The 27944-nt window shown below is 42.6% G+C and overlaps 1 protein-coding gene across 1 annotated transcript; it reads right to left on the reverse strand.

Annotated features, from left to right (window-relative positions):
- Positions 1-26141, reverse strand: tacr3a (tachykinin receptor 3a). The gene is made up of 5 exons (XM_061679711.1): positions 25774-26141; positions 20677-20865; positions 20304-20454; positions 5494-5690; positions 1-351 (listed from the first exon to the last, which is right to left on the reverse strand). Exons 1-5 carry the CDS (start codon positions 26139-26141, stop codon positions 54-56), a joined length of 1203 nt encoding a protein of 400 aa, XP_061535695.1. The 3' UTR covers positions 1-53.
- Between the last annotated feature and the right edge of the window lie 1803 nt (positions 26142-27944).

Below are 27944 nucleotides of genomic sequence, written 5' to 3' on the forward strand. Positions count from 1 at the left end.
TCTTTATGTCATTGTTGATGCACAGCAGGAAAAATACCACTCAAGGGAAATGCTCAGCTTGAGGATTCATTTTGGGTTTTTATGCTTCCAATGCTGCAAGAGGCAGGTGTGTGGCGGGACGTGATGTAGCTTCTCTTCCTAGAGGACAGGGACCACTTCCTTCCGCAGCTGCCGCCATCCCCTTCAGCGGGGTCGTAAACCACAACCATGGTAGTGTCCATTCTGGAGAGTGTGTACATGCTGCTCTGCCGGGTCGGGTGCTGCCGGCTCGAGCGAAGTTCCAACTCGTCGTAACTGGAGACCTTGATGAAAGGGCACCAGCAAAAAGCTCGCTTGAAGCCAGCACGAAACCTGATGCGGCATCAGAGAGCAGACATAGAACCCAAGAGCTGTCACAAGGGAGTAGATTGATCAGAGAGCAGAGAGAAAATGACAGGTAGAAGATAAATAAAACTTCATCTGTTGCCATTTAATATGATAATGTATTCTGCGGTCAATGACTATTGAGCTGGCCGGGGAAAGACTTCAACTGAGATGCATAAGCAAAGAGGTTTAGGTTATTGTGTCTCATGTAAAGATTTGCAGGATTGTATTGATTTTTTATGTGAACACGAACCAAGCCAAATTCAGGTAACAAGTTTAGTTTGCCTCTACAATGTCGTCCAGTTATTTCCAACCAGTGTTGCCGCGAGAGATGACATAGCCCTGTCAGAACCCGTGCTGGCCACATATATTCATGATATATGTTAGATTTTAGTGATTATTTTGTATTTAACATCTTTATATTTTATTATTTGAGCCCCTTTAATACATTTTTAGTACAATTGCATTCATAGCTATGACTCAGTTAACCTCGCCAAAATCAGGGCATTGCAATTGTACAAATGAGTAATAATGCTTCCAAGAATAAATCAATTACAAAATTATTAAAATATTTACTTAGCACTGACATTCCAACAATGCTTTAGCTTGTGCTTTGATGTTGTGTACACTTTATGTATATTACAGTATATGTAAATATTGGCTGGTTGACGGGAGGCTCAATTTAGGGGATTATGTATGTGTGTGTGTGTGTGCATGTTTGCTTGTGTAACTGTTGCTTGAGTATTATGAGTTACTTTTAATTATTATTTTGTATATTAGTGATTATACTGTATGTATGTGTTGAAAGGACCCCCGTGAAAATGAGATGATGCATCCCAAGGGGCTATCCTTGGAAAACAAACAAACAAACAAACAAAAAAAACAACGCACACTATATAAAATATATTTTTTAAAAAGCCAGTATTCCCAAAACATTTCAGTGCCACTGGCCTTTTTCATGCAAATAAATTTTTGGTTATTTACATCATAGAGATAAATAAACACGTTATAGTATACAATATCTATTACAATATCTATATCAATATCAATATCTATTACGTTATAGTATACAATATCTATTATTTACACTCGCCAGCCGTATGCCGTTACGACATAACAACAACGGCACAGTGCCATGAAGTGTCATGTGTTGGTGTGCGTTCTCTTACTTTTATGATGAATAAAGCTTTCGTTAGCACATTGTTGTTGCCTGCGAATTATTGGACATAATCTGGCGATGGCTGGCGTTAGCTTCGTTAGCTTTGGCTACCAACTTGAGGCTAACACCCGTTTCCTGTCAAGCGCGTGTCACGGTTTTTTCTTTCGTCGTCATAACATCCTGTCCTGGCCGGGATGTTTCAGTGATAAAAGTATTTTGGTCAGAAAATGTGCTTTTGGGCCACTTTCAGCGGGCAAAAATTTTTGGTCACTTCGACTTTCGGTAAAATTTATACTGCTGGCCTGAGTGGGCATCTATCTGTACGTGGTGGCTAACACTGTGCAAAGTGACGTTATGCTGGCAAATTAAAGCATCGTTAAGGAGAACCGGCATTGTCGGCGGCGTCCAATTCTCATGGAATAAGTCAATTGGACCCGGTTATTAGTCGGAACCGGTTTTCAATGCCCAACTCGAGCCACAGTGCCAGTAAACAACAGCGCCCCAATTTTAGAACTAACAGACTTTGTCAACGCCTGTTCAAGAGACAACTGGAAACCTTGGGACACGTACTGTCCAGATGGTCAGTTACTTCCGATATCAGTGAACTTTATGTCCGTTAAATCGAGGTTTCACTGTAATGTCGACATGTTTGTCCTTTCACACATACCTAATGTGAGCATCTGTCTGTCCTTTCGCATACACACCTGATGTGAACATCTCAAATTATCCATCTATCCATCCATCCATTTTGATCCGCTTATCAGAGGTCGGGTCGCGGGTGCAGCAGCTTGAGGAGGAAAGCCCAGACTTCCGTCTCCCCAGCCACTTCGTCCAGCTCTTCCGGGGGGATCAGAGGCGTTCCCAGGCCAGCCGAGAGACATAGTCTCTCCAGGGTGCCCTGGGTCGTCCCCGGGGCCTTCTTCTGGTGGGACGTGCCTCTCACCAGGGAGGCATCCGGGATGCACCCTAATCAGATGCCGGAGGCACCTCATCTGTCTCGATACGGAGGAGCAGCGGCTTGACTCTGAGCCCCTCCTGGATGACCGAACATCTCACCCTATCTTTAATGAAGAGCCCAGACACCCTGCAGAGGAAACTCATTTCTGCCGCTTTTGGTCACGACCCACAGCTCATAACCATAGATGAGGGTAGGAACGTAGATCGACCGGTAAACCGGTAATCTTCTCCACCACGACAGATGGATACAGAGTCCACATCGCGGCAGACACTGCACCAATCTGCCTGTCGATCTCCCACTCCATTCTTCCCTTACTCAATAACAAGATCCCGAGATACTTGAACTCCTCCACTTGGGGCAGTATCTTCTCCTCGACTCGTAGAGGGCACTCTACCCTTTTCCGACAGAGGACCGTAGCTGCAAATATGAGCGTGCTGCTTTTCATCCCAGTCGTTTCACACTCAGCTGCGAACCGCTCCAGTGAGAGGTGGAGATCACAGCTTGATGAAGCCAACAACATCACATCATCTGCAAAAAGCAGCAACGTGATACTGATGTCATCAAACCGGACCCCCTCAACACCCCGGCTGTGTCTAGAAATTCTGTCCATATAGGTAATGAACAGTATTGGTGACAAAGCGTGACAAGCTAGTCCAACTCTCACTGGAAACAAATACGACTTAAAATGCGGACCAAACTCTGACACCTGTCGTACAGGGACTGAAAAGTCTGTATCAAGGAATCCGGTAGTCCAACTCTCACTGGATAAAAATACGACTTAAAATGCGGACCAAACTCTGACACCTGTCGTACAGGGACCGAACAGTCCGTATCAAGGAATCCGGTACCCCATACTCCCGAAGCACCCTCCACAGGACTCCCTGGATGACACGGTTGAACGAGTCCACAAAACACATGTAGACTGGTTGGGCAAACTCCCATGCACCCTTGAGGACCCTGCTGACGGTGTAGAGCCAGTCCACTGTTCCACGGCCAGGACGAAAACCACACATCTGAGATTCAACTTCCTGATGGACCCTCCTCTCCGAAAACCCTGAATAGACCTTACCAGGGAGGCTGAGGAGTGTGATCCCTCTATAGTGGGAAGACACCCTCTGGCAGACCGGGGTGGTGTTCCCCCTTTTTAAGGGGTGGGGGGCAATAAATATGCCCACACCACACCAGAGTGGAAAATAGTCCTATCCCTCTCAACAGGACTGATACGGGAGCCCAAGCTATGTGTAGAGGTGAGCCCGACTGTATCTAGTGGGAACTTCTCAACCTCGCACACCAGCTCGGGCTCCTTCACTGCCAGAGAGGTGACATTACGTCCCTAGAGTCAGCTTCTGTAGCTGGGGATCGGACCGCCAAGGTCCCCGCCTTCAGCCGCCACCCAGCTCACTATGCACCCAATCCCCTTGTCCCTTCCCACAAGTGGTGAGCTCACAGGAAGGGGGCCTCTTCGGGCTGTGCCCGGCCCGGGACCATGGGTGCAGGTCCGGCCACCAGGCGCTCGCCTTCGAGCCCTCCTCCAGGCCTGGCTCCAAAAGGGGGCCCTGGTGACCTGGGCCCGGGCAAGGGAAACTAAGAACCATGAATGTTCATTATCATAAGGGGTCATTTGAACCGTGCTTTGTCTGGTCCCTCACTTTGCACCTTTTTGCCATAGGTCACCCTACCAGGGGCATTAAGCCCCAGACAACTTAGCTCCTAGGATCACTGAGACACACAAACCCCTCTACCACGATAAGGTGACGGCTCAGGGAGGGGCAGCTAAATTTGTTTGGACAAAAATTCTGTGTTAAAGTGCAATTAATTACACAGTCCAGTTAAAGTGGAGTTACCACAATGTTTTTTTGTTGTTGTTTTTTCATACTAGAACTCTGTAAAGCATCAAAGGTCAGATCCTTTAAAATAAATAGCTTTCGTTCTCTGACATCGGAGTTTATAGGATCATTATCATAGGGCTGCAGTATGTCAAGCTTCAGCCCCTACTAACTGTACCACTGTTTTTGGAACCCCAACAGCCATTGCCAAAAAGTAAACCATAAATCTATGATTTGTTATTGTTGACCTAATTTGGACAGTGGAAAATCATACCAAATGTATCAAAACTGAACTGCTTGGCTTTGAAACAGTGCTTAAAAGTAGCTTGCTGTGAAAATCAGTGATAATACAATCATTCATTCATTCACAAGAACACTGAAAAAAATTGGAAAATGTTAAATACTTGTATGTACTGTATGTTTATTCATTTATAGGTAAAGACAAAAATACCATCACATCGGTGGTGCAATAACAACACATTTTTAAGACAATGTCACCATAATTAAACCTTAATTAGATGAGTGGTGATTAAGGGTTAATGAGACGTCTTAGCCACTTATGCAGTGATTCATTTCTCCGAATCAATTTTAAAAAAATCTCTCCTTTGTGGCAAAAAAATAAAAACAAATCTGGCATGTTTATGATGCTTATGTAAATATATTCTAGCATAAATGACAGTTTGTATAAAGGGAGAAGGCTGAATTATTGGCTTTGGCGGTGGTCTCCGCTCTGCTGAGTGCCCTTCTACTTTCCAAGTCAATGCATCCAGACAATCCAACCAGATATAATACACTTAGCCCTTTCTCTTTTCATTAGGATGCAATGATTAAAATCTCAAACTTATTTATCTTGAAAGGACATATGAAGCCATACATAACTTAAACTTTTCGTGAAGCACGTGATCTTAGTTCTTGCATTACTCTTACAAAAAAATTCATGGATGCAATGCATTTCATCTCTCAACTTTTGTATTTTGTCATGCATTTCAAGATACATGTTGTTAAAAGTTGTATAAACCTTTAAATCCCTTGTGAAAAATGTGTCAAAATTGAAGACGGAAATACATTTTTGGTCTGTGTGGAATACTGTTAAAAAGATATGAAGACAAACATAAAACTAAAATGGCAAACACCTCTGCACATAAATCCTGGACAAATTTAACTACCAACTGTGCGCTGTTACTCACCGGCTGTTCAGGCAGCAGTAGATAATGGGATTGTACATGGTGGAGCTCATGGCCAGCCACAACACTGACAGGTAAACTTGCTGTATGGACTTTGCCTTGCTCAGATGCTTGTTGAGGCCCGTCACAATGAAGTAGATGTGATAGGGCAGCCAGCAGAAGGCAAAGGTCACCAAGACAATGATCATCATCTTAACTACCTGTTTTAAGAAACAAAGATTGCATATGAATGATATCCACATAACAATTCTTGGACGTAGTAAGCAGGAATGCACTGTTGAGAAACATACAGTAAGGTTATAGGCCTATTTATGGCACTGGAACATATTTTCTGCAAGCAGATTTCGAAAGAAACTTCAGCATGTGCAAAATGAAAACATCAACATGATGGAGCCGAAGAATAGTAAACGATTTAATAATTGCTTTCTTGGATGTACAGTAGCTACACACTGCCAGAATGTTAAGGATTAGGAGCTCGGCGTTGTTGTGGCAATGATTAAAAAAACAACAACCAATGTGGTCCTGTAGATTATGGCACCAAATTGCAGAAAATTGCTTCCCAAAAATCCTTATATTGTGTAATGCATGCAACACAATATATACAGTAGAAAAACTTCATGCAAAATTAAAATGAATGCAATAAAAAGTACAGTTTGTGCATCAACATTTACTATTGCAATGCAAATGTCCCGCTTAAAAGGATACATCACAGGACCATAAATCCTGACACTTGGCCTCATACTGACACATCCCAATCATATCCTCTCTCATCAATATAGTAAAAAATAGTCTAATTCATCCAACAAATGAATAATTCATTCAACCTGTCAGTCTGCACAGAACATGATGAAAGGAAGTTTATGAGGGCAAAAGATCTAATAATTGCAGGGGATCCATTTCACTATTTTATTGAGTCTGGTTATTTTACAATTAGGGACACAATTAAGCATCATTCATTACAGTTTATGAATGCTAATGACCATACTCAAAATAAAACAGCACTCACATTAACACCTACGGGCAATTTAGAGTTTTCAATTAACCTACCATGCATGTTTTTGGGATGTGGAAGGAAACCGGAGTACCCGGAGAAAACCCACGCAGGCACGGGGAGAACATGCAAACTCTACACAGGGGAGGCCAGATTTGAACCTGGGTCCTCAGACCTGTGAGGCAGACACTCTAACCAGTCGGCCATCGTGTTGCAAAAACAGATAATAATAATGAATCAATACATTAAACAGGATTAAAGGTACACAGCGTAGTACATCTGTCCATCCAGCTTCTGTAGTCTTTGTCCTCATTAGGGTCGCCGGTAAGGTGGACCCTATCCCATTTGACTGTGGGTGAGAGGCAGGGCAGACACTGGACTGGTTGTGAAACAATGGCAGGGCACAGAGTCTTGAAAGTAACCTAACATGCATGTTTTGGGAATGTGGGGGGAAGCTGGAGCAACCGGAGAAAACTCACACAAGCACAGTAAGAACTATTAGGCTGTGCTAACCACTTGTCCAACCTGTTGCCCACATCATCAATTCATTGTCATCATCAATGACAAGGAATTGTACTTCTTACTTTGCTCAACAGATATTCCTGCTTAAAAAATACCAAAAGTATAAGAGCACTTTTTATAGTAAATTGTGTTTTTATTCAGCATCACTGCAACCTGCTACTTTACAATCCATGTTGGATTCAGATCACCTCCCATAACCTGTGTTAACAAGCCCATGTTTTCTGCTCCAACATTCAATCATGGGGCCGGTCCTCTGACACTTTTATAGTGCTTGTTTTTGGCTTTGGGCTTCACCTGGGAAAACTGCATTTGCTGTTAAGCAAACCTGAAGACCAGAGAGCTGTCTATGGGAGAAAACCAAACCATATTGAAGTTGAGAGAAGAGGGAAAATCGATCAGAGCTATTGCACAAACATTGGGCATAGAACATGCAAATTCCACACAGGCGAGGCCGGATTTGAACCCGGGTCCTCAGAACTGTGGGGCAGATGTGCTAACCACTCCTCTACTGTTCCACCTGTTATTATTATTATTATTATTATAACTACTTTCTCCAATTTTTTCTCTACTCTGTGATGGAACCCCCTCGGTCTGAAATAAAGAATAAAGAACTGCAACACTAGCCTGGTTTACATGGAGCCTTCTATTCCAATTACACTCGCTTTAGAAGCCCAAACCGAATTAAAATGCTCCATATAAACACCTCAATCGGCACAAGCAAACTGAATCTAAATGGAATTTCATTCAGTTCGACAGGGATGGAATATTCCTTTTGCCAAACCAATCAGAAGTAAATTTTTGCCACGTATTCCATCATTCAGAATAGAGCCGGGATGCACTGTGTCTGCGCATGCTGAGTCGCGATGTAAACGCGCGATGACGGTCATATTTACGTAAGGCGTAAATATGGCAGCTCCAAACGGAACTCGATTGTGACGAAGATCTTGTTTTTAACTACTTATAAGTTTTTTTTTATCATGCGTTTTTTAAAATAAACTTAGTATAAAAACACTCAAACGACTGTGCTTAATAGACGACGGACCTCCACCTTGATAAATGAAGTGTCGTTAACGACGAAGTGCGCATGTCAAGCGGCTGTTAATCACAAGGCTCTTAATCACTCACTTAGCACACACTCCACGGTGGTGGAGGGGTGCACGGGGTGGTGGAGCGTGGGGGTTTGGGCGGTTGTGGTTTGCTGGACGGATGGCTGTGGGCACCTGCGGCCTCCTCCGGATGCCCGGTTTTGGGGTCCCTCAGTGTGGTGGTGTCCTGTCCACTGGGCCGCTCTCGGGTGGGCTCCTGGCCCCGACCCCGCCTCTCGGCTGTGTGGGGTGGGGGTCCAGGCACAGCAATTACAGGTCACTTCTGACGGTTATTGTGCATGCGAGACGGTATCAATTCACTTGCATGTATCCGCAAATACTCACCTCGGGGACGTATTCGGTTGGTGTGGGAGCACTCACTCATTGCGATAAATAACTCATAATTATGAGAACTTCCTGGGTATACCCTCACTTGAAATCTATTTCTAAAGATGTTGAGAATTTACACAGGCACCCCCACCACACTTCAGTTGTACAGCCGGGTCCACTACCTCTGAACTGCATGCTTCCACTCCTATCCAGTCCTGTCCTATATTGTCCTGGCCTTCCTTCACAGGGTGGAGCGCTAGTGCCCCCATACAACACTCGAATCAAATGTGTCAATGTACTAGGCATATAATGATTTACTTTCTTCATCTTTATTACAGCTAATATCTTCTCTTTCTATATTATTTGGTTATCGTTTCACTGTCTCTCCCCTTTGTTTTTGTTTTTTTGGTCACTCCTCTTTAAAAGAGTGTTCTGTCCGACTGAAAATTTCAATAAAAATCCATCAAAGTACAAATAACCACAGGGGCAGCTTAAAAACTCCACTGTGGAACAGTAACACTGTTCCAGCATGAAAGGGAAAGAGATACTCCTTTCTGCTTGTCCTAAGAGCCAAACAGAACCCCCCAAAAAATAAAATAAATAGGAATTATATATATATATATATATATATATATATATATATATATATATATATATATATATATCCATCCCCTCACATCTAAACAATAGGAATGACAAAATCAGAATCCGAATCATCTTTATTTTGTCAATTATGTCCAAAAAAATATCCGGGAGCTGGAGTTGCTCTAGTACGACAACAGACAGTCAATTGACAGAGAATACTTTTGAGACATAAAGACATTGAGAAAAAGAGTCGCTGAGCAATAAAAGGTTGCTAGTAATCTGGTAAGGCCGGTACAATTTTTTTTTTTGACAATTTTGCAAAAAGATGCAGAGTCCTCTAGCACTTAGAGCAGTTCGAATGACTAATATAGCAATAGTCCGGTGCAATGACCATTTTGGAAAGGGCGTAAAGACTTCAAGGAATGCACGCAGTTTAAAGTGACTAGTAGTGCGATAATCTGGGACAATGTCGATTGTGCAAATGTTGCAGATACTCCTCAGTCAGTGTGCCAGTGGTGCAGATGCTACTTTGGCATGAGTGGCCATTATTGGTCAACAACAGATATGCAAATAGTGCAGCGTGGAGAGACCACTACAGTGAATGCACGAGCAATGTATAATTGGCCCGACAGAAATGTGACAACAAACATGAGACAAAAAAGTGGCAGCATCTTGCAATGGAATTGTAAGTTAGCTGTTTAAGAAGTAGATGGCAAGAGGGAAGAAGCTGTTGGAATGTTGGCTAGTTTTAGTTTCCATTGTACGGTTGCGGCTACCTGAGGGAAGGAGCTGGAAGAGCTGGTGACCAGGATGTGGAGGGTCTGAGAGGATTTTGCACGCTCTTGTCTTAGTTCTGGCAGCGTGCAAGTCCTCAAAGGTGGGTAGGAGGGTACCGACAATCTTTTCAGCAGTTTTAATTGTCCGTTGCAGTCGGAGTTTGTCCTTTTTTGTAGCAGCACCAAACCAGACTGTGATGGAAGAACACAGGACTGATTCGACGACTGCTGTGTAGAACTGCCTCAACAGCTCCCGTGGCAGGCCGTGTTTCCTCAGAAGTACATCCTCTGCTGGGCCTTTTTGAGGATGGAATTGATGTTGATCGCGCACTTCAAGTTCTGAGAGAGTGTAATTCCCAAGAACTTGAAGGTCTCGACGGTTGACATAAGGCAGCTGGACAGCGTGAGGGGCAGCTGTGGTGAAGGATGCCTCCTGAAGTCCACAATCATCTCTACAGTCTTGAGCGTGTTCAGCTCCAGGTTGTGTCGGCCGCACCACAGCTCCAGGCGCTCCGCTTCCTGTCGATATGCAGACTCGTCACTGTCTTTGATGAGGCCGATGACAGTGGTGTCATCTGCAAACTGCAGGAGTTTGACAACCGGGTGCGTCGAGGTGCATTCGTTTGTGTAGAGAGAGAAGAGCAGCGGGGAGAGGACACAACCTTGGGGGGTGGGGGCGTTGCTCATGCTGCGTGTGGATGAGGTGGCCTCCCCCAGCCTCACCTGCTGTGTCCTGCCCCTCAGAAAGCTGTAAATCCACTGGCAGATGGCAGGCGATACGCTGAGCTGGAGAAGCTTGGAGGAAAGGAGTTCAGGGATGATGGTGTTGAACGCTGAGCTGAAGTCCACGAACAGGATCCTCGCGTAGGTCCCTGCGTTGTCGAGGTGTTCTAGGATGAAGTGCAGTCCCATGTCGACTGCATCATCCGCAAACCTTTTTGCTCGGGTAGGCAAACTGCAGGGGGTCCAGCAGGGGGCCTGTGATGCTCTTGAGGTGGTCCAGCACGAGGCGTTCACTTCATGATGTCAAGGCGACAGGGCTGTAGTCATTCAGACCCGAGATTGCAGGTTTCTTGGGGACTGGGATGATGGTGGAGCGTTTGAAACAGGATGGAACTTCGCACATTTCCAGAGATCTATTGAAGATCTGAGTGAAGACAGGAGCGAGCTGGTCCGCGCAGACTTTTGAGGCAGGATGGGGACACATGGTCCGGGCCTGCCGCTTTGTTAATCTTTTGTTGTTTGAAGATGTGTCTCACATCCTGTTCGTGGATTGTCAACGAAGAAGTCAGAGGTGTGATGGTGGTCATTGGTGCGGCTGGGTGGATGTGGGGTGTGAAAGTGTCCTTTTCACCGCCGTTTTTGTTTTCCCCGATGATTCCATGTCGCTGTCTGCCCGGTGAAGATGGAAGCCGGGAAGCATGACGGTGCCATCGGTTACAGCCTCACAAAGCCAAGCCGGAACGTCCGAAGTCTTTATTGGTCTTTGTCAGTAGATGAAGCTGGTTCATTTTGTTGGGTAGGGAGTGTAGATTCGTGAGGTGGCTCGACGGAAACGTCAATCTATATCGTCTCTTGTGGAGCTTCACTTTGATGCCGGCTCGCTTCCCTCTGTGGCGTCGCCTTCGTCTCCATGCGCCAAAGACCACAATCGGTGCTCCGGTGAGTAACTCGGGGAAAAAACTGAGCGGATTTGCGCAAGTTGGTGAAAGAAAGTCTGGCGTAGACTCCTTGATGTTTAGCAAGTCTCCCCTTGTGTAAGTGAGTTGAGTAATGTCTCCAAAGACGAACGAATCTAAGCAATGCACATGGACGGAGCCAACGCCGGAAAGAGTGTACCGGTCCGCCGGTGTTCCACGAGCCCACTAGTGGCTAATGACACAGCCGTCCAACTTGTTCACTGTGTGATCCGCGTGCCAGTTCACCACAACAATGACAATTTATCAAGTCCGGAAAAAACTATTGTGTCCATTTTATTTATCGTACAACAATTCGATACAGTAATTATCGTGACGGGCCTAATCTCAGCCATCAATATGCGGGGTACACCCTGGAATGGTTGGTATTCAATCGCAGGACACATATAAACAACACAGTCAAACCTATGGACAATTCAGCAACATGCATCCCTTTTCTGAGCCGCTTTTCCTCACAAGGGTCGTGGGAGTGCTGAAGCCTATCCCAGCAATCACCGGGCAAGGAGGTTCAGGGTGCACCCTGAACTGGTTGACAGCCAATTGAAGGGCACATATAAACAAACAACCATTCACACTCACATTCACACCTACGGGCAATTTAGAGTATTCAATTAACCTACCATGCATGTTTTTGGGATGTGGGAGGAAACCAGAATGGCCGGAGAAAACCCACGCAGGCACGGGGAGAACATGCAAACTCCACACAGGCGGGGCCGGGAATTGAACTCCGGCCCTCAGAACTGTGAGGCAGATGCTCTAACCAGTCTTCCGCCGTGCCGCCCAGCAACAAATAATGTAGCTATATTATTTGTCCTTCACATGCACATTAACAAAGAGAAAGCAGTATCCACATTATACACTGCAGCTGACATGAAAATGATCACAGCAAAGATGACACACTATTCCAACATACATTATCTTATTATGATGTCCTTTATACTGTTTATCACATCTAAAGTGAAATGAACTGAGGGGAAAACATATTACAACCATACTGATTTGCTTTGCTTTGTTGAAGAAAACTAATGAAATTCAAAGGCTAATGAGCTTTTTTAATGCAGAAAAAGGATCCCGAGTTTCAATGTAATTGACCAAAACATTCTCGGGGCTTTCTCCATCGCTAGATTTATGTTCGTTCATTATACCAATAAATGACCACCCATTAATTATCTCGGAGTCAGAATGAGTCCCGCCATCTACAGTCTATTTGCAACGTGATACGGCGAGGAACGACTGTTATAACGATACCTAAGTGGGCGGAGAGAAACTGGGGTAATAAAAATAAAAGAGAATTTAAAAAATGATTTTGTGATAATCCTTTGGGTAGAGACGTCTTTGCCACTTGTTTTTTTATTAGGCACACTTCACCCACACATTTTCATAGTGGGTGAAGAGTTCAATGGACTGCTGTATTGAATGCCTTAGTTGTAGTGACTGGAATATATTAACTTTATTTCATATCTTACATTCAACATTTGTTAAAGTTGGTTTTAGTGCTATAAATTAATGTGAGCTGGGCGTAATGGTTGTGTAAACGGACGGTCATGGAGATTCAAACATTTGTTTCTTTCTCTTCTAGATACAACAGGGCCTATTTGGCAGTGCAGCGTTTCTACTGTACTTCATTCCAATTGCATCTATTTATAGATAGTGTGAAGCCTTTCAACAGATTTACCTCAGGTCCAAAGCATCCTTGGTAGCACTTTACTGCTTGTAATTCTCAAGCGGTTATTTCTCTTTTTGAGAGCCAGAGCTCTTCTGTTTGGGAAACAACACAGGATGGACGAGGCAGCTGAGGTCAAATGTTAAATCAGTACATGTTCCTAGATGGTGCTCTACCAGCCGCTGTGCTAAATTACAGTATATCACACTTCTTGGACTAAACACTGTTGATTTGCCACAGTAATATTCACTGTACGTACATTGAGCAAATGATTGTTTTACTTGAAGTGTTTATAGTATCGCCTTGCTGTTGCCGGCATTTACATGCAGTCAACAGCTGCTAATCTGCAGCACACTATGTCTATGACCAGGGTTAGAGGGTTGTCCCACATAAATTGACCCATTGATTAGATTTAACTTCCAAACCAGTTTATGAGCTCAAATGTATTAAAGAGCAGTGGAAAGAAATCTGAAAAAGTCTACAAATGTACTTTTGCGATTCCACTGAATGTATTGTTATTCATATTGCTTTTTTTTCACATCTTTGTTGAGAATCTCATGAGTTGTTTGAGATTGAGGCAAAAGAAAGCCACAAGTGCCAAAAAACAATCCAATGGAGCACTGACCGACCCTTAAAGTTGCTTCTCCAGTGATTTTTATCACGGCATCATTGCCTATGAACACCTACCCTCAGGACAGAATGACATTTTGAACCCCTTATATATAGTCAGGATTAGAACACTCGTATTATCAAGGTGCACCATGCCCAAAAATGCTCAGGAGGTGCATAGCATGACCGCCACCGTCCAACCCCCCATCAATTCACAATCAAACTCGTCAAGAAAATTGACCAAGTTCTCTTCTTACCCACACTCAAACATCCCCAAGGGGAAAGGTCAGCTCTGTGGTGCCTACAACATGCGGTCCTTGTCTGGAAGAGCTATTCCAGATTTATAACATCATTAGTGCTGCACTCTGGGTTGACATTTGAAACACTAAGCCCAGGGTCTGGGCTGAATATAGTGAACCTATTGTGTGATGACTACATAGGCCTGTCAATGACTGAAGATGATTAGAAATCACAACAAGCAATGAATCGGTTACCGCCCACCTCACTGACCTTACCACATTTTCCCAAGAAATGACTTGAAATGACGACTGAGCAAAATGCAGGTATGCTATTTTAATAGATTACATTGGTGAAACAGGTGTACTTACTGCCTTGATACGTCGCTCCATTAACTTCATCTCAGTGAAGTCTATCTTGTCAACCGAATTACTTCATGTAGTGAGTGGTTTACAGATGTGATTGCTTTAGGTTATATTATTAGCTCTCAGGACTGTACTGTATAGCACAAATCCATAGAATAGGTTTCTGCCAGGTAGTATATTTGTGCAAAAAATGAGGAATCTGCATTGTCCATCCATCCATTTTCTGAGCCGCTTCTCCTCACTAGGGTCTCGGGCGTGCTGGAGCCTATCCCAGCTGTCATCGGGCAGGAGGCCGGGTACACCCTGAACTGGTTGCCAGCCAATCGCAGGGCACATACAAACAAACAACCATTTACACTCACAGTCACACCTACAGGCAATTCAGAGTCTCCAATTAATGCATGTTTTTGGGATGTGGGAGGAAACCAGAGTGCCCGGAGAAAAGCCACGCAGGCACGGGGAGAACATGCAAACTCCACACAGGCGGGGACAGGGATTGAACCCCGCACCTCAGAACTGTGAGGCTGACGCTCTAACCAGTCGGCCACCGTGCCGCCGAAATCTGCATTGTGATTATCAAAAATGTGCAATGACTGCAAGAGATGTTAGTGGTTAACATAACCCCCCCTGATTAGTTGCCAGTCAATTGCAGGGCACATATAGACAAACAAGCCTTCATGATCACACCTATGAACAATGAAGAATCTTCCATTAACCTAATAGGTGGAAGAAAACTGGAGTACCAGGCAAAAACCCTCACAGGTAAAACCCACACACGTTCCAACAGAGATTCTAACCTACTGTGAGGCCGACCTGTTAATAACAGACAAGCAATTTTGCAGTTATTAAACTTCGACTAAATATAATTTGAGGAATATTAAATAGCGTGTGAACTATCATTACTGATTCGAAGTTATAAAAATTATTAAGAACTAGAAAATGAGTTTAATGTACCATACCACTAACGGACAACAACGCTGTTGCAGAACAAGGGTCTCTTGTAGGCACAGCAACAGTGCATGTGATTATTTTTTTTGTAGTTGTGTATCTTAAAATTATACAAAGTTACACTCACAAAAATAAGAAGTAGTTGCTTTTGCTGATGGAAAAGCATAATTTGTTAGTACAACTGTGCAAATCAGTCAACAAAATCAAATAGGTATAATGCAGTGGAAAATCAGCATGTTTCAGCCAGCTTGGATCAGCAAAAGCTTTGACAAAAATTTAACAATGAACAATATATACAATATATTATATGACTGATACGAATTACTTTTAAGGATTCAGGTTTTATCCACCCACTGCTGGTATTTTACAGTCAGAGTACTCTTTTAGTTGGCTTACCTTGACCTGAACCATCTTTTAACCTGTGTCTTCCCCTTATTTTTGGTCATGTTATACTGTCTTTTTCTTTGTTATGAATGTCATGTTGGCTGAGAGTTTTTAGGCCTGCGGGCTGCGGTCAGAGTTGGTTACAAAAGGGAGAAAGAGCTGGCGTTGGTGAGACTCTCAAGCATAACAAAACCAGCTGGCTTAAAAGCAAACGTACAGTACACCTGACGTTTGGCCAAAACAAAACACTACACACACTACAAAATGTAATACTTAACATCAAGATGAAAATGCCCGCTCAGTGACCTGCTCTAAAATCTCTAATACTATTGCTCAAACCCAACACTGCAGCCGAATTATTGCACTGCCATTCCCACTAAATAATAAATGAAAACATTTCTTTGCTGTTCTGTTCCAGAAATGATTTGTGGTTTAGGTGATTAATCCAATCGTATCTCTTTTGAGAGACTGTCTGAGAGGATTATGGACTACATGTACAATGTTGTATAGTCTAGTATAGACAGGTTTCCCATGTTTTAACATAACACAACAATTTGGTGTGTATGTGTTGTATGTATGCATATATGTACAGTATGTACTGTATGTACTATATGTATGTATGTATGTATGCATGTACAGTATTGCATAGTTTCCCCACTTTAATGTTTAAGATAATCAAACATGTAAATATCAGACAAACGATCATACAAGTAAACATAAAATGCTATTTTTCAATAGTGAGTGATTAAATAGTGATTAAACCTAGCCATGTGTGAAAAGCAAATGACCCCCTTGTTAAATAATGAAATAACTGTGGCTAATCAAATTTTTTGGTTCGTTTTCACTGACCACACCCAAGCCCGATTACCTCCAGACCTGTTCAATGCAGAAATCACTTAAATAGAGCCTGTTTGACAAAATGAAGTCAGCACAAAGATCTCAAAAAGCTGCATGAAAATGCCAAGATCCAAGAAAATTCCAAAACAGATGAGTAATAAAGTAATTGTAGAGTAGAGTAATTGACATCTATCCGTCTGGAAAGGGTTACAAAGCCATTTCTAAAGCTTAGGCTGCCAGCGAACCACAGTGAGAGCCATGATCCTCAAATGGAGGAAACATGGAACAGTGGTGAACCTTTCCAGCAGTGGCCGGCCTGCAAAAATTATGCCAAAAGCACAGTGTCGACTCATCCAGGAGGTCACAAAGGAACCCAGGACAACATCTAAAGAACTGCAGGCCTCCCTTGCCTCAGGGCCAGTGTCTGCCTCAACAATAAGGAAGAGACTGGGCAAAAATTGCATCCATAACAGAGTTCCCAGGCGAAACCCACTGCTGACCAAAAACAACATAAAGGCTCATCGTACATTTGCAAAAAACATCTGAATGGTTCCCAAGACTTTTGGGAGAATATTCTCTAGACCAAGGAGACAAAAGTTTCACTTTTTGGAAGGTATGTGTCTTGTTACATCTGGCGTGAATGTAACACAGCATTTCAGAAAAAGGAACTTCATACCAGAACTCAAACATGGTGGTTGGTTGTAGTATGATTGTCTGGGGTTGCTTTGTACCTCCAGGACCTGGACGACTTGCTGTTATTGATGGAACCAAAAATTCTGCTCTTTATGAGAAAATCTTGAAGGAGAATGTTCGTCTGTCAGTTTGTGACCTCATGCTGAAGCGCACTTGGGTTCTGCAGCAGGATAACAATCCAAAACACACAGGCAAGTGGACTTTTGAATGTTTGATTTTGGTTGTTGCTGCTGAGGATGGCCCAACCAGTTACTAGGTTTAGCGGGCCATTACTTTATCCACACAGGGCCAGGTAACTTTGATTTTTTTTTTTTTTTAATAAATAATATTACCATTTAAAAATGGCATTTTATGTTTACTTGGGTTATCTTTGTCTGATATTTGTTTGATGATCTTAAACACTAAAGTGTGGGGGAAAAAAGAAAAAAAATAGAATTTGAGAATGGGTCAATGCTTTTTCATGGCACTGTATGTAAGAGGCCAGCCAAAGTATTACAAATGATTTTTAAAAAATATGGAATTACCAGGAAAGAAAAATCAGTAGCAATGAAAAAGCAAATAAAAAAACAAATAATGATGTGTAAATACACATTTATAAATAAAAAGTGGATTGCAGGTAAAAGAAACTCTTTACTCTATAGTACAATGGTATATATTTGAGGCTGCACGTGGACTAGTGGTTAGCATGACCACCTTACAGTTCTGAGGTTTGAGGATCAAATCTCGGTTCTGGCCTTCCTGTGTGGAGTTTTTTTTTTTTTTTTTTTTTCCCCAAGCGTGCATGTATTTTCTCCAGGTACTCCCACTTCCTTTCACATTGCATGCGGAAGTACCCTATGAAAACCCATGCAAGCAGGGGAAGAACGTGAACTCCACACAGAAGGCCAGAGCCAAGATTCAAAGTCCAAATCTCAGAACTGTGAGGCAAACGTGCTATCCACTAGGCAAATGTGTTGCCCGAAAAGCAACAATGCGCAGCTTAAAATAACATCTCTGCGCTTGACATGGTTCCCCGAAGTTAGTTGTCTCAAATACTGAAGGACACCTCTAATGTTGGGTTAGCATTATATTTTACTGTTAAGAATTGTGTTTAGTGCTTCTATGAACTTTGCTACAGACCAAAATAATATTGTAATGATGTTATTTCATGTTAGTGTTGAGTGCATGCCACATCTCCTGATATAGCACCTTTAGGTTAATTTAATCAACTTCAAATACCAAGCCCTTATTAGAACTAAGGCTTTTAAAAGTGGACAAGCATTTTGAAATATTGAAAAAAACAAAACTCTAAAAGGAAATTCGTTTGGCTTCTTCAGCTTCTGAACAACAAACTTTTTTGTCAAGAGGTCCTGATTTTGAATTGTTGAAAGTTCCATAAAATGTGTTGAAAAGTCATTACTACAACGCCTTACATCAAATTGTTTTATTTCTACCAAAGATGCTGTGTTATCACCAGGTTGTCAATCAGGAGACTTAAAAGCAGGTTATCTGATTATACAGCAACATGGCCCAAAGCAAATTAATTACATCTCATAGGACTCTGACAATCCCTCATGAGAAGACCAATATTTTAAAAGATAAATTAAATTAACAACACCAGACCATTAAACTGACACTCCAAGATGGGATGAATCACATCATCTGAATTGACCTTGGCTAGCACAGGCTTTTTAAAATCTGAGTTGGAACAAAATGGGACAAACGGGAAACATCTGAACAACCTTTTATGTAGAAAGAACAGGACATTATAAGATACAGTCTCAAAAAATGCGGGAAGATTTAACAAATACTTGTTTTGACATTTAGTTCATGATCTAACTGACTGATTAAGCGGTTGTTATTAGCGGTTGTAGAGATGAGTCTACAAGTCTCTATAATGACTTTCAAGCGTGAATTCGAATACAGTATTCTCTAATCAAACGTTTTTGGCTTGGGGAGGAGGCAGAGTCATTTGCCGCAACAGAGCGAGTGCGCTGAATGAAATTAGTCCGTCACTTTAATTGTTTTAAAGTGTCTTCTCTTTCTGAATGTGCAGCTTTGAGACGCAGTAAGATAGAACAAAGCCATGCTCGAGCAGTATTTTTATTTTTGGCCAACACGAGTGGAAGGATTGCAGGGGATTATTTCAGAGCACACAAAGAGGTCCACAATTATTTGCAAACGCAGCAAATGCAGAACAGTGGTGGCTAGTCAATAGAGGGCACTAGGGCGCTGCCCCACCACCCATGGTCGTCACCATATTACTTTCCTTGAAGACCTTCATTCATTCATTTATTCATCTTACGTTTCACTCTTCCTCACTAGGGTCACGGGCGTGCTGGCGCTTACCCCAGCTATCTCCGGGCGAGAGGCGGGGTAAACTAAATCTAAAGAGTCTAACTACAGGAAGAAAATAACACTAATACAGGTGAAAGATAGGCGCACGAAAACGGAAAGAGAACACCGTGTTGCTGGAATAAAGTTGAAAACATGAGCGTTTAATGCGTTCAGTCCGGACGAGAGCGGGAGAGGGCAAAGTTAGGATTTGGTGTGAAGCTGGCCCCGGTGGCCCCGGTGTCAATGGCAGATTTGAGATAAGGTACGTAACATGACATTGCAGTCATTGTTTACAATGACTCCTGAGGAAACGTTACTTTGATATTGCGGTGACCACGAAAGTAGCTTAACTACTGAAAAGCTATTTGACGTTGAAACAGTGACGCTACGGAGAAATGAAGTTAAACTAGTTATGTCGCTAGTATCCACCACTGCTGTGTTTGGCTGTAAACATAACGTGAACTGCGGAGCATTAGTGTTGACTTAACAAAATCTTAGATCGTGCAACCCATAGTTGCTATACAGTTGAATGGCATGGAAAATAACATCTGGAAGCTCAGCCTATAGTTCAGTTTTGCATGTATCCAAATAGTTTTGGCGTCTGGCGCCCTTTACATATCTGAAAGCATCTCAGAGCTTAAGTGACTTATTGTAATGATTAAATAATCTCTCACCTGCAGATGTTTACAGTTATCCTGCAACCTGGTGAGCCACTACTGTATGTATTCCTGAATTCTTGAATACATGGTGCACATTTCCCTTCAAGCATGCTCACCTTTCTTTTAGCTCGCAATTGTCCATGATAGTTGTCTGACGAATCTCCAGGGATCTCCCCTCCCCATAGAGTGAGTCCCACGATGGAGTAGGTGATGCCCATCACCACCAAGGGTAGCACATAGACCAGGACTGTCACTATGATGTGGTACCTTCAACAAGATTTTAACAAAAGGGTATGTCAACTCGTTACTTCATGAAAAACTGTGATCTATCATTAACATCTGCATTTCATAATTTTTTGCTGAGAATATTTTGTGGAAGAAAAAAACCAATAGGGTCTTACACCTTTAAAAAAAATGGAATGACTTGGTTAATGAACTTCACAATTTCCATATCTCAGGCTAAAAAAGGCTGAATAAAAGACTGCTCACATTACAGGGTCAGCTTCCATGCGGGGCCACGCAACATAGCATAAGGTCCGGCGAGGCAGAACTCTAATTCTGGAGAAGTAGCAGAGGGGAAAGGCCAGAACCACGGCCAGACTCCAGATAGAGGCAATGACTCCGGTGGTGGCCTTGGCTGACAGACGAGGCTTCAGTGGGTGGATAATGGCCATGTACCTATGGGGTCAACGGTCAGAGGTTTTAGTGACTCATAGGCTAATTAATACTTGATGTAAAAGTCAGTGCATCTTCTTCAATAATTTATCATTATGTGGGATTTTTTTTCTATCCATTGTAAGAACATTTGTTAGATGTGACTGATGTTGGACCTGAGATAGCTAACAGTCTCTGTTTTAAGTTCATCCCGAAGGTGTTTGATGGGCTTGAGGTCAGAGCTGTCAAGTTGTCCCAAACCAAACCAGTCCAAGCATGCCTTCATGGACCTTGCTTTATCCATAGGGACACACAACATATAATGAATTTGACATATGCTTCACAATGACGCCAGGGTTCCTGTTAATTACAGTGGTTCATTCTCTTGACTTCTGCGCAGTAGGGCTGGACAATTATTTTCTTTGAAATTGAAATCATGATTAACACGATTATTCATTGGCCTTTGCTGAATGCAACCCGAGTGAGGATATGCGGTTAAGAGAATGGATGGATGGATGGATGCAGTCAACCGACTGACCGACAGATATAGATATATTCAGTGAGGCAAAGTTATGCGCAATTTGTTGGAGAAGCGTTATAAGCACAAGACGTTGCTGTGGTTCACCATTGTTGTTATGGTTGTGATATACTTCAATTAACACTTAACATGCATGTGCATGTGTCTTCTGTTTTCACAGATGTTTTTCTTATTTATTGTCATTTAGATGTAACTGTTAAAAGCACCATTTTCAAACGGAGACCTCTGGGTTTTTAATTTTCAATCTGAAAAATGATGTTTTCATCGACACAAAATGCCTGTTTTGATCTCTTTTCAATTAGAAATCATGTCTTAATAAATAATTCTACATGATTTCCAATTGCCTAGCCTGACATTTGTTAATTAAGTCTTCATGACAGGCCACTTACTGGCTTTCACCTCAGTGTGTGGAACACAAAGACAATCCATCTATTTACCACTAATTAAAGAGTCACACCGGTCCTTTTGTATTAAAGCATTGTGAGACACTTTTGTTGCACACCAAATTTATACCACATGAGGGTTGTTGAGGATAACTTAAAAAACACAACAAAAGGCAAATGCACTCACACAAACACTTGAGGTACCGGTATTGAAATTCTGTATATTAATTACAAAAGACATACCTGAGGCACATTAATGACCCTTGTCATCTTTTAATCTCAACCTGACATCTTGTCATCCTTGAAGCGACACAGGGTGCTTTCGGAAACCATCCCGTTTGAAAGCTTGCCACTACGTTGTGACTGTAACAACTCACAATCATTGCCTTGTGTTTATCTCGCAGCAGTTACGTGGCCAGGAAAAAGTACCTGCGAGCACACTAAATGTCAAGTCGTTCCTTGTATGAATGAAGAGGGAAGATGGTCACCCTTCACTCAACCTCATTTTACAACATCACAGACTGGAAAGGTTAGCTCATGCTGCAGTTTTTGTTTTAGAACCATTGATCATTGTCAAATAATGTCAACAATATAGACACCAATGTCAACGGTTGCAATGTAAGACATTTTTCATCTCTTTGAGCTCTTCTTTTTTGTTCCGAGGAAAATGCAAGGCACATTTGATGATTATCAAATTAATGTTTTTTAGCGAGCCCAATAACATTAATGTTATTGGGCTCATTCAGGGATGGGCCTAATAGGTGACGAATCAATTCATTGATACAATTATGAATACTGTAACTTGTGTAGAATTTAGGCTATGGAATACACAACTTGACGTCTATTATTTAGCCTAAACTATTTAGGCGGTGGTCACTGAGGGTGTAGTAGTACATTCGCCTGACTTCAGTGCAGGCAGCGTGGGTTCACTTCCCACTCAGTGACGATGTGAATGTGAGTGTGAATAGTTGTCTGTCTCTATAGGAGTCCTGCGACTAACCGGCGACTAATCCTGGAGGTAGTCTGCCTTTGCTCAAAGTCAGCTGGGATAGGTTCCAGCAAACCTGCGACCCTGAACAAGATAAGCAGTGTAGAAAATGGGTGCATTAGGCGGTCTAAAAAAGAAACAACATCATGTTCATGCTATGGCACCACTCCTCGAGGCAACTAACAATACTTAACTAAAGTTAATTTGCATTCTTACTAAATGTATGCATGCATTCCTGCTGTATACAGTATGTTACTATTTACTATTACTATATGTGTTTACTATTTAAAAAACAATTATGTGCTGAAATTTGTGATTTCTTCAGGGGAAATTTGATTTGAGCTCTGCTGTACTGTATGCATTTGCTGCACACACTGCAGGAAAGCAGGGCAAACACATCCAGGCATGCTAGGAGAGCTGTCTGAGCGATTGGGCTCACAAACTGTGACTGCGCCCCTGAGCTGAGTTTGGGTGGGGTTTGGCGTCTTGATCAAGGGCATCTCAAAACTAGTCAGTCTGTGCAACAACTAGCTTCAGTTTATTTTGTCCTGAGCTGCCTAAGACTAACTTGACTGACGGACTGGTTTGTCATCTGTTTTGAGAAATGGTATTATTAACACTAGAAATTTTAAAAATAAAAAATAAAAATAAAAAAGTCTTATTAACCCCCCATCATCCCCCTCCCCCCCAAAAAAAATAATAAAATGCATTGTCTACTAAAGATGTGCTTTTAAAGACATGGGGAGTGCCAACTTTTTGTTGCAGTGCTTAGTGGGATAATTAGTCGCTCTGCTACTTTCTGTGGAAATTCACTGGAAATGTTATATCATGTTACATGTTGCAAAACTGTCCCATATTAGCTGAAAGCAAATAAGGAAAGCAGAGGAAGAGATATTGTATGTAGAGCTAATGCTACTGGCGCTGCCAACCAACAAAGCACGTTCAGACTAAAGAAGACAAGGAAGCAGACGTGATGGAATACAAGCTGTGATTTTATCAAACACATCTATCTACCTTTTGCACAGCATTTCTTGGGTGCGCTGGCTCCAGAAACACACTTGGGAGCCACAGAGGCAAAAGGAAGGACAACCTCATTGCTGATGATGAACTCTGGCCTCGTGCCATTTCAAGAGAGCGGAGAGCCAGGTACAAAAATAAGCATAACCAGGGGTTACAGCTGCATCACGCAGGTCATGCTGATGTTCTTTTTTTTTTTTGGTTTTCCATTGATGGAATCAGAAGGACACAAGAGACTATATACATGGAACCAAAGTGAGCTTGCCTGTAGGAAACAGATTGTTCCCTCTGTGTGTCAAGGAGGACAATGCCTCATGCCGCAACCCAACAGTGACGCATGAGCATGCACACACACACACACACGTGCACAAACACACTCACACACGCACACGCTATATCTTTGTTCTTTTAGATGTCGTTATCGCCAGGCCTGAAGCCACTGCCTTCGTCATCTTATTGAACCATTATGACAGATGACGCTCCTTTGATGAGTGGAAAGCCAATTTGATGGCGATCGTCACATTACCTGAAGTCACGTGGGCAGAAGAGAGAAGTGAGCCTGATGTTATATTCTGGAGACACAATGGGGATGGGCATAATAATTGATAAATTGGATGATTGATTGTTAAATATTACGTCAATTGTGTGCAATTGATGGTAAAAGCGAGTGCGCTACTCGCCAACAGCTGGCAGAGGTGCTGTTGATTCAGTCTCAATTTGTTATCATATCAGCTATGGGAAGTTCAACTTCCTTCATCGAGACCACCACCTGGGCAATTGCTCTGGATATTGCCATTAATACAGAAGTTCAGAACATTAATTTTATTAGTCCTATAAAACAGTTAATTGACGTACTGTTTGTGTCCCCCATAGATAATCATGGAATAGAGTAGGAAAACAGTGCTAACTTATGCATTCGTGCCAACAAAATGTCAAAATAAATATGATGGACGACCTCATACAATGAGTGAGAAGGGGGTCAGTCCCACTTGAAACTGCTTCCCCTGCATGAAAATCAACCATCTATTTAGCACTGCGGGCTAACATACAGTCGGCATGAGCAACCCCACCCCACCAGTGGACGTCTCACACTTGCAAGCATTTGAAGAAGATTGTGCAACACATTTAGCAAATGGTAGCTTTCATGCAATTTGAGTTCTTCTTTTCAGCTCAATATTCGATTTTTTGCCTCTGCTGATGAAAAGTGGCGCAGCCCAGAGGAAGAAAGGGCGAAGAAGATTAAAGTTGACACGTTATTTTTCTTCCTTTCTTTTCTTCCTTTAACATGTTTTGGAGCTCAAAGTATTTATATGTGCCGCTGTAATGATTGTGATCGTGCCTCTGATAGACTCACTTTCATATGGAATACAAAAATTCCTCCACTGATATCCCAAAAGATACTTAGTGGCAATAAATTGTGGCGTGGATGTTAAAACCCCTTACACTACACTACTGTCATAATATTAGGTACACAAGCACAACTTAGTGAGTATAGGAGGTCTCTAAACACAATTCTATCTTTACAAAGCTATTAAAAGAGGTAATTGGGTTACGTTTAACAATTTGTTTGGAGGACTGCACTGTATTAATACCTGAAAGTTTTTTTTTTTTTTAAATAATGGTTGCTTGAGTTATGTGAGAGGGGGGAGGAATATTGGGAAGACCGCTCAGTATGATGCAGTGCTTTAAAACAACCCTGCAGGTGTTTTGTATCTGTTCAGCTGCCTCATGAGTATATGAACATAGATGCCCCTTAGGGCCAAAATATTAGAAACACCTCCCACAATGATGCACCACTTCAATCTACAATCACAACAATAAACATAACGACACAATAATACAGTAGCTCTCATATAGAGTCAATAATATATGTTATTATTGACTCTTATTGTCAATAATATATATATATATATATATATATATATATATATATATATATATATATATATAATTGTTGTGAACGATGGCCACAGTAGTGATCAGACGGTGACGTGTGATGAGCCCACCTGTCCACGGCGATTGCAGTCATGGAGTAAATGCTGGCGAACACGGACGTGACCGGGAAGAAGTTGTGGAATTTACAGTAAGCCTGCCCAAAGTACCACTCCCCGTGGGTGGCGTAGACAAAGTTGATCAAAGTGTTGAAGGCGGCCATGGAGGCGTCGGAGAAGGCCAGGTTGAGCAAAAAGTAGTTGGTCACCGTCCTCATGCGCTTGTGAGCCAAAATGATCCAAATGACGATGAGGTTGCCGAACACGGCCACGGCCAGCACCGAGCTGTAGGCGACAGACCAGAGGGCGACGCGCCATGGCGGCTGCACAAACTGGTTCGTGTAGTTTGAGGTAAGGTTCGATGCATTATGAGGAGCTGCCATCCTGGTATACTTTCCTCTCAAAAAAAAAAAAAAAAAAATGATGGCGCTACCAAGACAGGCGCACGGCAGAGAGGGACTGTGGAGGTTTAGGCACCACAGTGCGCAACAGGACCACATCCATTACCAAACATCGTTCTCCCATCTGAATGCCTCTCTGTGTAGTATAATTTCTGGTCAAAACGCGTCTGCTCCGGACAATGAAGTGCGCACAAATGCCTGTTGAATGAGCCTGCGAGAGCTGCAGCAGCCTCGACGTCGTGCGCGCTCCCTGACGCACGAGTGGAGTGGGCACACACGCCGGTGGAGATTGATCGACACTTTTAAACTTCATGAATAACAAATACAAGCAGCGCCGCGCGTTATCATTCAGTGCGCGTTGAATTGACCTTATCTTGTTTTCAGTCCACCCAATCTCGTGCGGGAGCAGCTATATACAGGATATTGAGATAGCCCACGTGTGCGTGGGTAGCTTCGACCTTTGACTATATGCAATATCAGATGCATAATATGGATCACATACGCTGATACAAACTATAAAATGTAAGAGTTTTTAGAATGCTGGCCAAAAGATTTTGGATACACCCTAGTTGACCCAGCGTCCCCACGTACAGGAGTTATGGCAAGCCTTCTTAACATTTAAAAGCTACGCTTGACTATTTGAAAATAACATTATATATATATCAACAAAGTCATTGTTGATATGTATGGCTGTGCTGCCCCTCACAGAATGCCTATTGCCCATCAGGAAACGACACCGCTTGAAATGGAATTATGCCTAGTCTGAATCAAACTGTAGATATCACAAACTACAGTTAGAGATACCTACAATTCTGTTGCAGATATCCACAATTCACACAGTGAATATCTGCAATTGAATTGTAGATATCTGTAATGAGGGGGAAACAGAGGAATTATCAAGTGGACGTGATTTAATTTTTTTCCACTCTTGAGTTGTAGAAATTTGGCTGAATCACTGTTTGAATTCAGAGAAGCAGTCAGTATGGGAGGAACAAGGCAGAGTGGTGGTGAGTTTGGTGGAGAGGTAAAGCTAGGTGAAATCCACATAGTGAAACTGTAAGTTGAATTAATGGAAAATATTGCCAAGAGGTAGGATGTAGGTGATGAAGAGGAGGGGCCCCAAGACAGAGCCTTGGAAGACACCAGAAGAAACCAGGGATGGGTGGGATGTGAATGATTTCATTTGAACAAACTGGGAGCGACCAGACACGTAAGAACTGAACCACTGGAGGGGTATGTGTGTAATGCCACTGTGCTGGAGTCTGTTCAGGAGGATAGCGCGGGAAATGCTATCAAAAGCTGCAGTCAGATCAAGGAGGATGAGGACGGTGAGTAGGCCAGAGTCACCTGCCAGAAGGAGGTCAATGGTGATCATGATGAGTGCTGTTTTGGTGCTATGGAGGGGTTGGAAAACAGACGGGAATTGGTCAGAGATTATTGGAAGTGAGGTCCGAGTGGAGCTGGGAAGCAACGGTCCAAGATTTTGGATAGAAATGGGAGATTGGAAATGGGATGAAGGTTATAGAAATTATGAACCCCCCAGGAAGTAGGGTACAATAACGCTTCACTGTGTGAGAAAAATAAGTACTGCACCCCCTATTTATAGAATCTTGTTCCACGGTGGCATCTTCTTTACCAGACAAAAGGGTGTTTTCAAAGGCTGGAGAGAGGTTGTGTCAAAAAAATATATCAAGTTATATGGTGCCTCATGAGGCTTCATCTCACCATCATTACGAGCTTCTGTAGGCCAGTTGTAACTGCAAGCAATGGTGATAAAGGGCCAAC

The sequence above is a fragment of the Phycodurus eques genome, chromosome 6, assembly GCF_024500275.1.
Source record: "Phycodurus eques isolate BA_2022a chromosome 6, UOR_Pequ_1.1, whole genome shotgun sequence".
In the NCBI taxonomy this organism is placed as follows: Eukaryota; Metazoa; Chordata; class Actinopteri; order Syngnathiformes; family Syngnathidae; genus Phycodurus; species Phycodurus eques.